The following is a 12809-nucleotide window of genomic DNA, read 5'->3' as shown; positions in this document are numbered from 1 at the left end:
AAAATAAAAAAGCTAGCTTCTAATTAGTTCAGTATGTTGGCCTCTCCATGAAGCCACCCAGGTTCCCATCATTCTGGGGTTTGGTTCTGGTGGAAAGCCAAGAGCAGTTCACTGTCATTTACATATCAGAAACTTTTGTTTGCTCTCAACAGTTCTGTGATTCAGCTGGATGATCAAGCAGCAGCTCCCTTTTCTGTGCCCTAGCTTCCCTTTCTGGGTCCAGAGTCCAGAGCATGTGAAGTTTGGGTGGGTTGTCGGGCAGAAGTCTGGTCAAGGTTTCTGCAACTAGGCAGAGCAATGTCCCAGGAAGACAGAGCGACCCACAATGACTTACTTCCATAAACATCAGCAGTGTGTGCTGGACCCCAGGCATGGTTCTCTGGGCCCATTACAAGGTCTCACACTGGATGTCCTTTGGGTTTTGCTCAGAGGATAAGTGGAGTTTTCCATGTGTTCCAGGCGTGGCTTTATTTTTCTTGTATCTATTCTCTATGTCCTGGGAAATCTATTAGTCAGTTTTGAGAACAGTTTTATTTACTGGTCTCCTCAATCCTAGTAGTCTAATTTTGGGGTAGAGGAGGTAGGGTCAATTTTGGAAGTGTTCTGGTGACACTCGGAGGTTACTCCTGGCTATGCACTCAGAAATCGCTCCTAGTTTGAGGGATCATATGGGATGCCAGGGGGATCAAATCGCAATCTGTCCTAGGTCAATGCATGCAAGACAAATGACCTACCACTTGCACCACCACCCGGCCCCAAGCTACTTTTGACTCTATTTTAAAAAGCTCACTCTGACAGTCTTAGATCACCATATACTAGGGTGCTGGGGATCAAACCTGGGACAGGTGCATGATAGGCAAGCAACTTAGTGCTATACTATCTCTCCAGTCCTAATTCCTGATGCTTTTACAAGCTGCTGAAACCTTTTTAGAAACTTCTCTTCTCTAGGCTGGTCTGCAGAGAAATAAGTAATTCCAAGCTCCAGGATAATAGGAACCTGGTTGGCTTCATGCAGAGGCCAGGTACATTTTAGTTATAAACACAAGTGAGTTTCTATTTATATGAGCAAATACTTAAAAAATAAACAAGCTTGGCCTTGTCCAGTTTTCTTTGTTCATACAGCACTGTTTGTCCAAAGACAAACAACAGTGGTCTAGAACATATTCCAGGTTTTATCTACTAAAAATATTTAACAGTTTAAATTACATGTAAAATATGGTTATTATTGGAGAGCTTATAAAACTTCCAAAACATATACATAGACTTTTAGAAGGAGCCTGTGTTCTCGCCATGTAAACTATCTCCCTGGCCCTAATTATACACTTTCAGTGACAGGCTAATTTAAAAAAAAATGGAGTTCATTTAATCCAATAAAGCTGATACCCTGAATTTCCTTAGTTTCTAACGTATTAGGATAATTTTGGGGGTCACACCAAGCAGTACTCAGGGGTTACTCTTGGCTCTGCACTCAGAGAACACTCCTAGCATGATTAGGGCACCATTTGGGATGGCGGATCAAGCCTGGGTTGGCTGCATGCAAGGCAAGTCCCTACCCACTATACTATTTTGCTGGATACTTTTAAGTTTTCTGGATAATATTAGAATAATTTTAACTTAAAAAATCACCAAAATGAATCTTGTTGATTGCCATAAAAAATCACCTAGGGCACTAAAGACTACTTTTAAGATGACCAAAGAGGGGCTGGAGAGATAGCACAATGATAGGGCCTTGCATGCGGCCAACCCAGGACAAATGGTGGTTTGATTCCAGGCATCCCATATGGTCCCCTGAGCCTGCCAGGAATGACTTCTGAGTGCAGAGCCAGGAGTAACCCCTGAGCACCACCAGGTGTGGCCTCAAAACAAACAAACAAAGAAAAGATGACCAAAGAGTTTTGGTAAAAATAACTTTCTAGGGCCCAGAGAGATAGCATGGAGGTAAAGAATTTGCCTTAGACGCAGGAGGACGGTGGTTCAAATCCCAGCATCCATATAGTCCACCGAGCCTGCCAGGAGCGATTTCTGAGCATAGAGCCAGGAGTAACCCCTGAGTGCTGCCGGGTGTGACCCAAAAACCAAAAAAAAAAAATCACTTTCTAAAAGTGCTATCATAGGCAGCCCTTGTTTTATTTTTTGATGTTGGGCAACACCTGGTGGTGCTAAGGGCACACTGATAGCTCTGCACATAAAGATAACTCTTGGCAGTATTTAGGAACTGAACCCAGGTCAGCTAACTGCTGTACTAGATTCTGGGTTCCTAAAAAGCAGCTCTTAATAAACTAGTTCTCAAGTATAACAAGAAGTAATTTTTAAAATGTGCTATATTTTAAAGCAGTTTATTTATTTATGTATTTATTTACTTATTGATTGATTGGTTTGGGGCCACCCCCGGAGATGCTCAGGGGTTACTTCTGTCTCTGTGCTTAGAAATTGCTCCTGTCAAGCTCAGGAGATCATATGGGATGCCAGGAATTGAACCAATCGTGTCCCAGGTCGGCTGCATGCAAGGCAAATGCCCTACCGCTGAGCTATCTCTCAGGCTCCCAAAAGCGCTATTTTTAAACTTTTTCTTTTTATATCTTAACAGTTTTGAACCTGAACTATTTCCTGGACTAATTTATAGAATGGTAAAACCACGGATTGTACTACTTATCTTTGTATCTGGAAAAGTTGTGTTGACAGGTAAGTTCTAACATCAATTCTAACTTCATAATATTCAGTAGCTGTAAATGTTCATTGCTTTTTAAATAGCTTGGTCCAGCATTCTGAAAATGGTTCATGCCATTATAGAATACCTGGAAAACGGAGTCAGAGTGATAGCACAGCAGGTAGGGCATTTGCCTTGCATGCAGCTGACCTGGGTTTGATCTCCTGCATCCCATATGATACCTCGAGCCTGACAGGAGTGATTTTTGAGTGCAGAGCCAGGAATAACCACTGAGCACAGCTGGGTGTGGCCCAAAACAAGCAAACAAAAAACAAGACAAAATAGATACCTGGAAAACATGAAAGTTGTAAAAAAAAATCTTAACACTGCCCTTAGTCCCAAAACCAAAACAATATAATATTTTTCATTTTTTGTTCATTTGATGTGAATAATCATTTATGAATCTGCCTTTTTATTAGTCATTATAATATCTGCCACTTCACTTGCTGGTACAAATTCTCTGCAGATGCTTTTAATGGCTGCAAAGTATCCTAAAATGGGTCAGCAAGACTTTTCCTGAAAAGGGTCAAATATGGGCTGGAGAGATAGCATGGAGGTAGGGCATTTGCCTTGCATGCAGGATGGTGGTTTGAATCCCGGCATCCCATATGGTCCCCCGAGCCTGCCGGGAGCTATTTCTGAGTGTAGAGCCAGGAGTAGCTTCTGAACACTGCCAGGTGTGACCCAAAAACAAACAAACAAAAAGAAAAAAAAAAAAGAAAAGGGTCAAACACAAGATATTTTATGCTTTTGGGGTCTATGCCACCATAGCTGCCATAGTCATCTGATATAAGCTGTAGACATATGTGAAGGCCAGAACTCTGAAACACATCCTTCATATATAAATATGTGTCATGTAGTTTTTGATTTCCCCCCATTAGTTACAAATATAAAAAGGGGTCTGGAGAGATAGTACAGTGGACAAGGCACTTAGAACTTATCTACCGACCCGGCACCCCATAACATCCCCCAAATATCACCAGGAGTGATCTCTGAGCACCACCATATGTGACCCTAAAACAATAAAAACTAAAAAGGCGACTTTCAACCAGCAACTTTCAGGGGTACTGCAAGCAATGGGCAACATAGAAATGGCTAAAATGTTTAGTAGTGGGGCCGGTGAGATGGTGCTAGAGGTAAGGTGTCTGCCTTACAAATGCTAGGCAAGGAAGGACCTCGGTTTGATCCCCGGCGTCCCATATAGTCCCCCCAAGCCAGGGCCAATTTCTGAGCGCTTAGCCAGGAGTAACCCCTGAGCATCAAATGGCTGTGGCCTGAAAAACAAACAAACAAAAAAAAGTTTAGTAGTGTTGTTGTTTGCTTTTGGGCTACACTTGGGATTAGCAACCAAACACAAAAATAAATCAGCAATAGAATGGGGCGTGTTGGGCCGGAGAGATAGCATGGAGGTAAGGCATTTGCCTTGCATGCAGAAGGATGGTGGTTATGCACAGGCTATGCACTCAGAAATCGATCCTCATTCAGGGGACCATATGGGATGCTGGAGAGCAAACCCAGGTCCATCCTAATCAGCCGCGTGCAAGGCAAATGCCCTCCCGCTGTGCTATCGCTCTGGCCCCAAAGACACGGAATTCTGATGTCAATCACTACTGATGTAAATCTTCCACTTACAGGAAGTGAGTATAGCCTATAAATGCATACTTGGACGGATTTAATATAAATTTGTGATACTTCACATGCTTATATACAAATATTAATATTTGAGAAATATGCTGCCATGACTTTCAAGTACAGCATTGGAGAAAGATAGCGCAAGATAGGCTGAGCACATGTTCCACGTGAAGAGGCCTGGGTTTGATCCCCAGCACTGCTTGGTCTCCAGACCATTCTCCACTCACCACCAGAAGTGAGCCCTAAAGTGGGATTAACAAACAAGCACAAAAATAAAGCAGCAATAGAATGGGGCCTGTGGGACTGGAAAGATAGCATGGAGGTAAGGTGTTTGCCTTGCATGCAGAAGGATGGTGGCTCGAATCCTGGCATACCATATGGTCCCCCAAGCCTGCCAGGAGCAATTTCTGAGTGTAGAGCCAGGAGTAAACCTGAGCACTGCTGGGTGTGACCCTCCCCTCAAAAAAAAAGAATGGGGCCTGTGCATTCCAATAGTTCTTATAAGAACAAACATGAACTTGTTTGCAGTCTTGTCCTACTCCATCCAGAGAATATAGAAATTTCAAAAAATTGGAAAAATAGAATTGTAAAATCTCAATAATATTGGAAATTGGTATTTGGGCTGCTAAAGTAGAGGGTTAAGTACTCATCATCAATAGGTGACATTTAATAATTTTAGGGTGGGGCCGGCGAGGTGGCGCTAGAGGTAAGGTGTCTGTCTGCCTTGCAAGCGCTAGCCAAGGATCAGGACCGCGGTTCCATCCCCCGGCGTCCCATATGGTCCCCCCAAGCAAGGGGCAATTTCTGAGTGCTTAGCCAGGAGTAACCCCTGAGCATCAAACGGTGTGGCCCGAAAAACCAAAAAAAAAAAAAAATAATTTTAGGGTATATGCCAAATCTGCATACTGTTTTATTATTTATTTATTTGATTTTTGGGCCACACCCAGCAGCGTTTGGGGGTTACTCCTGGATCTGTGCTCAAAAACCATCCCTGGAAGGCTCAGGGAACCATATGGGATGCCAGGAATCAAACCGGGTTTGTCCTGGGTTAGCCACGTGCAAGGCAAATGCCCTGCTGCGGTGCTATTTCTCTGGCCCTGCATACTGCTTTAGGCACTGAGGAGACTAAAGCTAATGTAACATACCCTTTCCCTGGCAGAATCCAAGAATCCAGCCCGATGATGGTGATAGATATTTTTTAAATGCTCTGGGACTATAGTTCAGCAGTAGAGCACTTGCCATGCATGTGTGAGGCCCTGGATTTGATCATGCATTCCACAAGTCTTGCTCTTACAAAACCAAAAATGTTGGACCCAAACAGTATTGATTCTGCAACTAAATGTAAAAGGAATTTTGGCTTGAAGGGAGTGATCTGTGAGTGTGAGTACGTGTGTGTGTGTGTGTGTGTGTGTGTGTGTGTGTGTGTGTGTGTGTTCCCTGTTTCCTAACACACTTATTTAAATGTATCCAGAGGTCAAAGAGTTCCATCAAAACAGAGGTAGGAGTTTTCACAGTCATATTCCATATTGTTTTCCCCAGTCACTGTTTAGCTTAGTAGATTCAATGTTATAACTAAAATCTGTGAAGCTGAAGGGTCATTTTCCTATTCCAGTGGTGCCCCAGTTTGTTGCCTGAGGAAGTAACTCACCCCAGGTTTTCTTAATTTTAATTAATTTTTATTTTAATAACAATATTTTTAATTAGACTTACAGCATAATTTACCAAGTTGTTTTAGGCATTGAATGTTCCAACAATTCCTACCCATGTGACCTTCCCTCCAGCCTCCCCAGTTTTCTGCCAACCACCCTTGCCTGTCCCTTTGCAGGTACAAGTAAATTTACTTCAAATTGTTACAACATAAAGGCAAAGTATAAAATAGGTCAGTACAGGTCAGTTTGAAATAGTTGTTATATTTCTTTTTTTAAAAAACTTTATTGATTGATTGATTGGGTTTTGGACCACACCCAGTGGCGCTCAGGGGTTACTCAGTGATCAAAAATCGCTCGTGGGAGGCACAGGGAACCATATGGGATGCAGGGAATTGAATCGGGTCCCTCCCTGGTCAGCCACATGCAAGGCAAACATCCTACAGCTGTGCTATCTCTCTGGTCCTAATGGTTGTATTTCTCAATGTTGTTACTAAAGCCATTGCCCGAGAATTTATTGGACTGTTGCTGGTACTAGTTGAGGTTTCCATGTTACTTTTAGGCTTGCTGAGCTTGATGATCCTCTATGTGACTTTCCTATCAGGTTTTCTGTGATCCTATTGGGCTAATTTCATAGTAGTGTTGTTTTTGTCTTGCTTCTGACTGTACCTAGAGGTGCTGAGGGCTGACTCCTAGTCTGTACTCAGGGATCACTCCTGGCGGGCCTGGAGGACCATATGGAATGCCAGAGATGGAACCCAGGTCAGCCTGTGCAAGGCAAACGCCTTATCGGCTGTGCTATCATTTTGGAGCTCACTATGAAATGCTGAGGTGTCTCGTAGCTGCTGTGGTCATGCAGCCAGGATCTACAGATCTGGAACAAATTTGGTGGCTTGGCTGCTTGTTAAGGTTAAGTTGTGGAGCTGAGCCATTTCTGTCAGAGGGTGTCGGGATTAACTGGGCAGCTGTGCCTTCAGGCAGAAAGTAGAAACTACTTGCCCCATCACAAGAGGGCTTCAGAGTTTTCTTTCCTGACTGGACTATCTGGGAAGAGTCATGGCCCTCATTTCTTTTACTACTTAGTAGAGGAGCTGGGCCCTTTTACTGCAGGAAGATGGCAGGTGTGGGCAGAGGCTGCTGGGTTTTCCGGTGGAGAGATTTGAAGAACAGACACACAATAAAATCATTGGCAGTGAAAGTAAAAGCTAAAAGTAAAGTTAAAACTGGAGCCAGTGGGACCAGAGTAATAGTAAAATGGATAGAACATTTGCTTTGCATGTAGCCAGTGAGGTTTAATCAACGAGTTTGATCTTGCGGTCCTTCAAGCCTCACCAGGAGTAACCTCTGAGAACAGCCGAGTGTGACCGAAAACAAAACAAATAGAAGAAAAAAATTCCTTGAACTCAGGGGCAGCTAAACTGTGTTCAATCCCCTGAATCTTACAAGGTACCAGAGCATTGCCAGGAGTGATTCCAGAGTGCAGAGAAAGGAGTAGCCCTTGTGTATCTCTGGGTATGCCCAATCCCCCCTCCCTCCCAGTAAAACCAACCTGGAGACAGCAATAAGATAGGGTCCATGCCTTGCATGTGGCTGACCCAAGTTTGATCCCTAGCACCACCTATGGTCACTATGCCCCACGCCCCACGAAGAGTGATCCTAAGCACAGAGTCAGGAGAAGCTCCTGGGCAATACCTGGTGTGGCCCCCAAAATAAACAAAAACCAGAACAGACTTGCTCTTCAAGCCCATACTCTCTCTCCCTTGAACACTGATTCTCGCTTATTTGTCTCTATGCATCTTTGCTTGTATTCTTTTTCCACCTTGGAGAGAAGCCTTTGTTCTCTCTTGAACTTGTACTTCCTCTTTCTCTCTCCTCAAATCTTTCTAAATCAACTTATCTCAATACAAACTATTTGGGACCTGAGCAATAGCACAGCAAGGAGGGGTTCAACCCCCAGCATCCCATTTGGTCCCCTGAGCCTGCCAGGAGTAAATCCTGAGTGCAGAGCCAGAAGAAACCCATGAGTGCCACCGGGTGTGGCCCCAAAACAAATAAAAACAAAAATATTTTGCTTCAAAAAACAAACAACCAAAATGATAAAGTTAAAGACAACTCATTTGATTATTTAAACTTTTAAAAATGTATCTACAGTGAATTTTACATATCATAAACCACAAAACAAATTTCTGTGGTGCTGGGAATCAAACTCAGTCACTCACATTTCAGGCATCCCTCCCCCAAACCAACTCAGAGTGAATAATTTGTCAATATTTAATATAATAAATATAAATATATTAACCATATAAATAAAACTTTTAAAATTTTTTGTTTTTGTTTTTGGGACACACCTGGCAGCTCTCAGGGGTTACTCCTGGCTCTACATTCAAAAATCACTTCTGGCAGGCTCAGGACCATATGGGATGTCAAGATTCGAACCACCGTCCTTCTGCATGCAAGGCAAACACCCTACCTCCATACTATCTTTCTGGCCCCAACTTTTAAAAATTTTTTAGTGTGTAGCCATAACTTACAGTTACTCATGATTGGGTTTCAGGTGTACAATGTTCCAACACCAATCCTTCTTCCAGTATCCCCAGTTTTCTCCTGCTCCTCAGTCTGACTCCATGGTAGGCACTTTTTTCATTTCCTTTTTCCTACCAAGCACGGTGGTTTACATGATTATTGATAGGGAGGGTACATGCATATCACTTGATCTCCTTTCAGCACCAGTTTTCAGCCAGAGTCCATTTCCTCTGCCGTTGTTGTAGTGGCAGTTCCCTTCCCTGACCTCCTCCCCTTCCTAATAAGCTTCCTAATAAGTAATAAGGATCAGTTCTGCCCTTCATTTTTAGTAACACTGGACGTTGATTATTTCTTTACTATGCTTTTTGTTTGTTTTGGGGCCACACCTGCTGACGCTCAGGGTCAGCTATGCACTCAAGAAATCGCTCCTGGCTTGAGGCACCATATGGGAAGCTAGTGGATAGAACCACAGTTCATTCTAGGTTAGCGTAGGCAAGGCAAACGCCATACTGCTATGTGTCACCACTCTGGCCCCTACTATGTTTCTTTATATACCACATATGTGTCAGATCATTCTGTGTCTGTCCTTCTCCTTCTGACTCATTTCACTGACTCTGCAAACCTTTAATAATAAACTAAATAAATAAACCTTTAATTATAAACATTTCCATTCCAAAATAAGATCCCTTACTAATAAACAAATCCATTTTTTTTGTTTGCTTGTTTGTTTTGTTTTTAGGCCACAGCCAATGGTGTACTCAGGGGTTTCTCAGGGGTGCTCAGGGATTACTCCTGGCTCTGGACTCAGAATTGACCCTGGCAGGTTGGGGGGACCATATTAGATGCTGGGGATAGAACCAGGTCAGCCCCAGGATGGCTGCATGCAAGGCAAACACCCTACAGCTGTGCTATAGCTCTGGCCCCCAAATCCCTGTTTTTTTTCCCCAATATGCATTCAATCTATTTTTTTAATCTTATTTTGGGGTCACACTCAGCAGTATTCAGGGCTTGCTGGCTTTTCACTAAGACATTACTCCCAGCAGGCTCAGGGACCATATGGGATTTTGGGGATCAAACTTGAGTTGGCTGTGTGCAAGGTAAATGCCCTGTCCACTATACTATCTTCAGGCCCCAGTGTTGAATTCCTTCCTCTTTATGTAGAATAAAATTCTCTCCTCAGCTTCACCTAAGAAATGTCATCATGTTAAAAGAAGTAAGGTTGAAACAAACCTGATGGGAAAGTTACATAGAAGACCACAAAGCTCAGTGAGCCTGAACAGTAACACAACAGGCACCAACTAGCCTAGTAAATCCCCAATGATGTTGGTAACAACATTGAAAGGTGTAAGTTTTTTCAAATTGACCCTTTTTGATCTAAGTTTTAATTATTCCATTTGCCTTTGTGCTGAACGAAGAATATGAAGTGAATTTATGCCAGCAAAGGTGCAGGCTAGGATCATGAGTGGGAAACTGGGGATACTGAGGAAGGGAAGGTCACACTGGTGATGGAATTGTTGTTTGAGCATTCAATGCCTGAAACAATTAAATTGCAAACGACTTGGTTAATCAGGACTAGAATGAGGAGCTGGCTCAAAAAGCTGGAGCACATGTCTTATATGCCAGAGGCATGATTCCATCCCTGGTATACATAGTCCTCCATGCACTGCTTAGTATGGCCCCCAAACCAAAACAAAAAGAGAGCAATTGGTGAGATTTTAGGCTTAAGAAAATTTTGACCTAGAGGCTGGAAAATAGTACAGCCATAGGACATTTGTCTTGCATGTGGCCAACCTGAGTTCAATTCCCATATCCCACATGATCACCTGATGATCACCTGAACCTGCCAGGAGTAATTTCTTTTTTTTGTTTTTGTTTTTGGGTCACACCCAGCAGCGCGCAGAAGTTACTCCTGGCTCTAGGCTCAGAAATCACTCCTGGCAGGCTCGGGGAACCCTATGGGATGCCAGGATTCCAACCACCGTCCTTCTGCATGCAAGGCAGACACCCTACCTCCATGCTATCTCTCTGGCCCCATGCCAGGAGTAATTTCTGTGTATAGAGCCAAGAGTGCCACCCCCAAAGCTTTTTGAGTCTTATTTTATCATTAAAGATAATGTAACTTGAATTTCTTTATAGGTGCCAAGGAACGTTCTGAGATCTATGAAGCATTTGAAAACATCTATCCTATTCTAAAAAGTTTTAGGAAGCACAATCCTAGTTGGTGTAAGGTGTCCAACACTTTACAATAGAGTATTGGTTTGAATATGTGTCTACAAACAGTATAGAAACATTTTTTTTTATCCTTAATTGCAGATTTTTCTACTTTGATTTAAATTTATATAGACTATAAATTTATAGACTATGAATTATAAATGCAAGTAGCTTGTATTTAAATGACTTCAGTATACTTTAGTTACATTTTTTAAAACTTGACCCAGAGATGCACTATTCAGTCTCAAGTATTGCCTGTATACTTAAGAAGCCTGAGGAACCTGAAAAAAGTAATTTTTGCAGCAGAAATGTAAAAAATGAACATTGGTTGTTTAGTTAATGCATAAACAGGGCAATGTGCTTTACTAGATTTTCTAGTGTAAAAAAAACATTTGAGTTGTAATAAATTTTTAATGTATTTCAATTTTTAGTAATGTGTATTAAAAACCTTGTTAAAATCAATATGTACTTGAACACCTTAAAATGTAGGTGTGGGATGGGGCCGAAGAGCTAGCATGGAGGCAAGGCGTTTGTCTTGCATGCAAACGGTCATTGGTTCGAATCCCGGCATCCCATATGGTCCCCCGAGCCTGCCAGGAGTGATTTCTGATAGTAGAGCCAGGAGTAACCCTTGAGCGCTGCTGGGTGTGATCCAAAAAAACAAAAACAAAGTAGGTGTTCATACATTTTGACTACTTACTAAAGAGCGATTATTCATAAATAGTCAGGCCTAAGAAATAAAGAAGTCTCCTTTTAAAAGATGCCTCCTTAAAAAGAAATGGCAGGCTAAAGTGATAACTCAGAAGGCAGGACATTTGCCTTGCAGGTTGCCAACCCGGGTTTGATCCCTGGCATCCCAGATGGTCTCCCTACCCCGCCAGGAATCTTAGAGGGCCAGTGATGAGCAGGCCATCAGAGAAATGGGGGTTCTGGATGATGGAGGCAGCAAGTGTGGCTTTGGCACAATGGGGACTTGACCCACCCTCTCCTCCTGAGATAGTCAGCTTTGTGCTGCATGGGCAGGTGTAGCCATAATCTTTATGACTCTCATTCATTCATCTAGTTCAAGGAAAGACTAAATCTATGGAATCTGAATCTATGAATCTGGCCTGGTTCCAACATAAAGAGCGGCTTTGTAGGCATCTAAAAAAGAAAATCTTTTTTTTTAATTAACTTATTTAAAAAAAAAGTATTACATAGTTGACATCACTGATAATAATACATATTTTAGGAAGACCAAAAGCAACAGTTTTTAAATAAATAGAAAATTGAAAGAACAACTTTAGTTGGACAACTTTAGATGGAACAGAAAGGAAAGAATATTTTTGAAAACCATTGACTCACAATGAATTCATTGAAGCACCAGCAGAAAGTTTAGTAAACTCTTTTTTTTTAAAAGGTAATAGTTAAAAAAAAAGTACAGCAATAATGGTCTGAGAGTGGCAATTGTTTGCATAGGCCCAACAAAATATGGGTAAAATGGGAAAAAAAGCCTTGTCCTAAATACAAAGAGACCTTATCCCTGAATCTCTCTGGTGTAAGACCAATTCTGGGCTCTAGACACACTAGGTTGTCCAACCCCTGGTTCAGTCTCTGTGGTCATGGGGAATTAAAAAAAAATCTTAAGGACTGGGAAATGTCTGAAAGTACTGGAGGTCATGCTTTGCATGCTAAAGTCCTAGGTTTGATCCCAACACTACATGGTCCCCAAGCACCACTGGGTTTGGCTTTCAAAAAAATTAAAAAAAAGAAAAAACCAACCCAACAACCTGACTCCAGCTGGGCTCTGCCCAGTCAAACAGTCCTTTGAAACTGAGGAAAAGAGTGGCACAGAGTTTTCTTTGTGACTTAGAAGCACTATTTACCTCACACAGGTCAATATGCCCCAAGGGAAAGAGAAGTACCAGGACAAAAGATGTCTTCTAGCCACCCCAGCTGAGCTGCCCAGTCACACAAGAAACAGAGGCAGACAGAGCAGCAGCAAAAGCATCTGTGTGACTCCGAAGCATTATTTTTGCACCCAGGTTAGTGACCCTCAAAAGGAGTTCAGCTGCTCCACTTCACTCCACTACAGTGAATCCAGTCAATGA

General features: G+C 42.4%; 1 protein-coding gene across 1 annotated transcript in view; it reads left to right on the top strand.

The window, feature by feature from the left end:
• The window catches only part of TBPL2 (TATA-box binding protein like 2), a 44053-nt gene extending 31244 nt beyond the window's left edge, over window positions 1–12809 (top strand). Inside the window, exons 6-9 of the mRNA XM_049770240.1 lie at window positions 2588–2682; window positions 10645–10731; window positions 11783–11854; window positions 12610–12809. Of these exons, the coding sequence (XP_049626197.1) occupies window positions 2588–2682; window positions 10645–10731; window positions 11783–11854; window positions 12610–12809 (454 nt within the window). The remainder of the gene's footprint in view (window positions 1–2587; window positions 2683–10644; window positions 10732–11782; window positions 11855–12609) is intronic.

The sequence above is a fragment of the Suncus etruscus genome, chromosome 3, assembly GCF_024139225.1.
Source record: "Suncus etruscus isolate mSunEtr1 chromosome 3, mSunEtr1.pri.cur, whole genome shotgun sequence".
Classification (NCBI taxonomy): domain Eukaryota; kingdom Metazoa; phylum Chordata; class Mammalia; order Eulipotyphla; family Soricidae; genus Suncus; species Suncus etruscus.
This window is presented reverse-complemented; position numbering and strand designations above follow the sequence as displayed.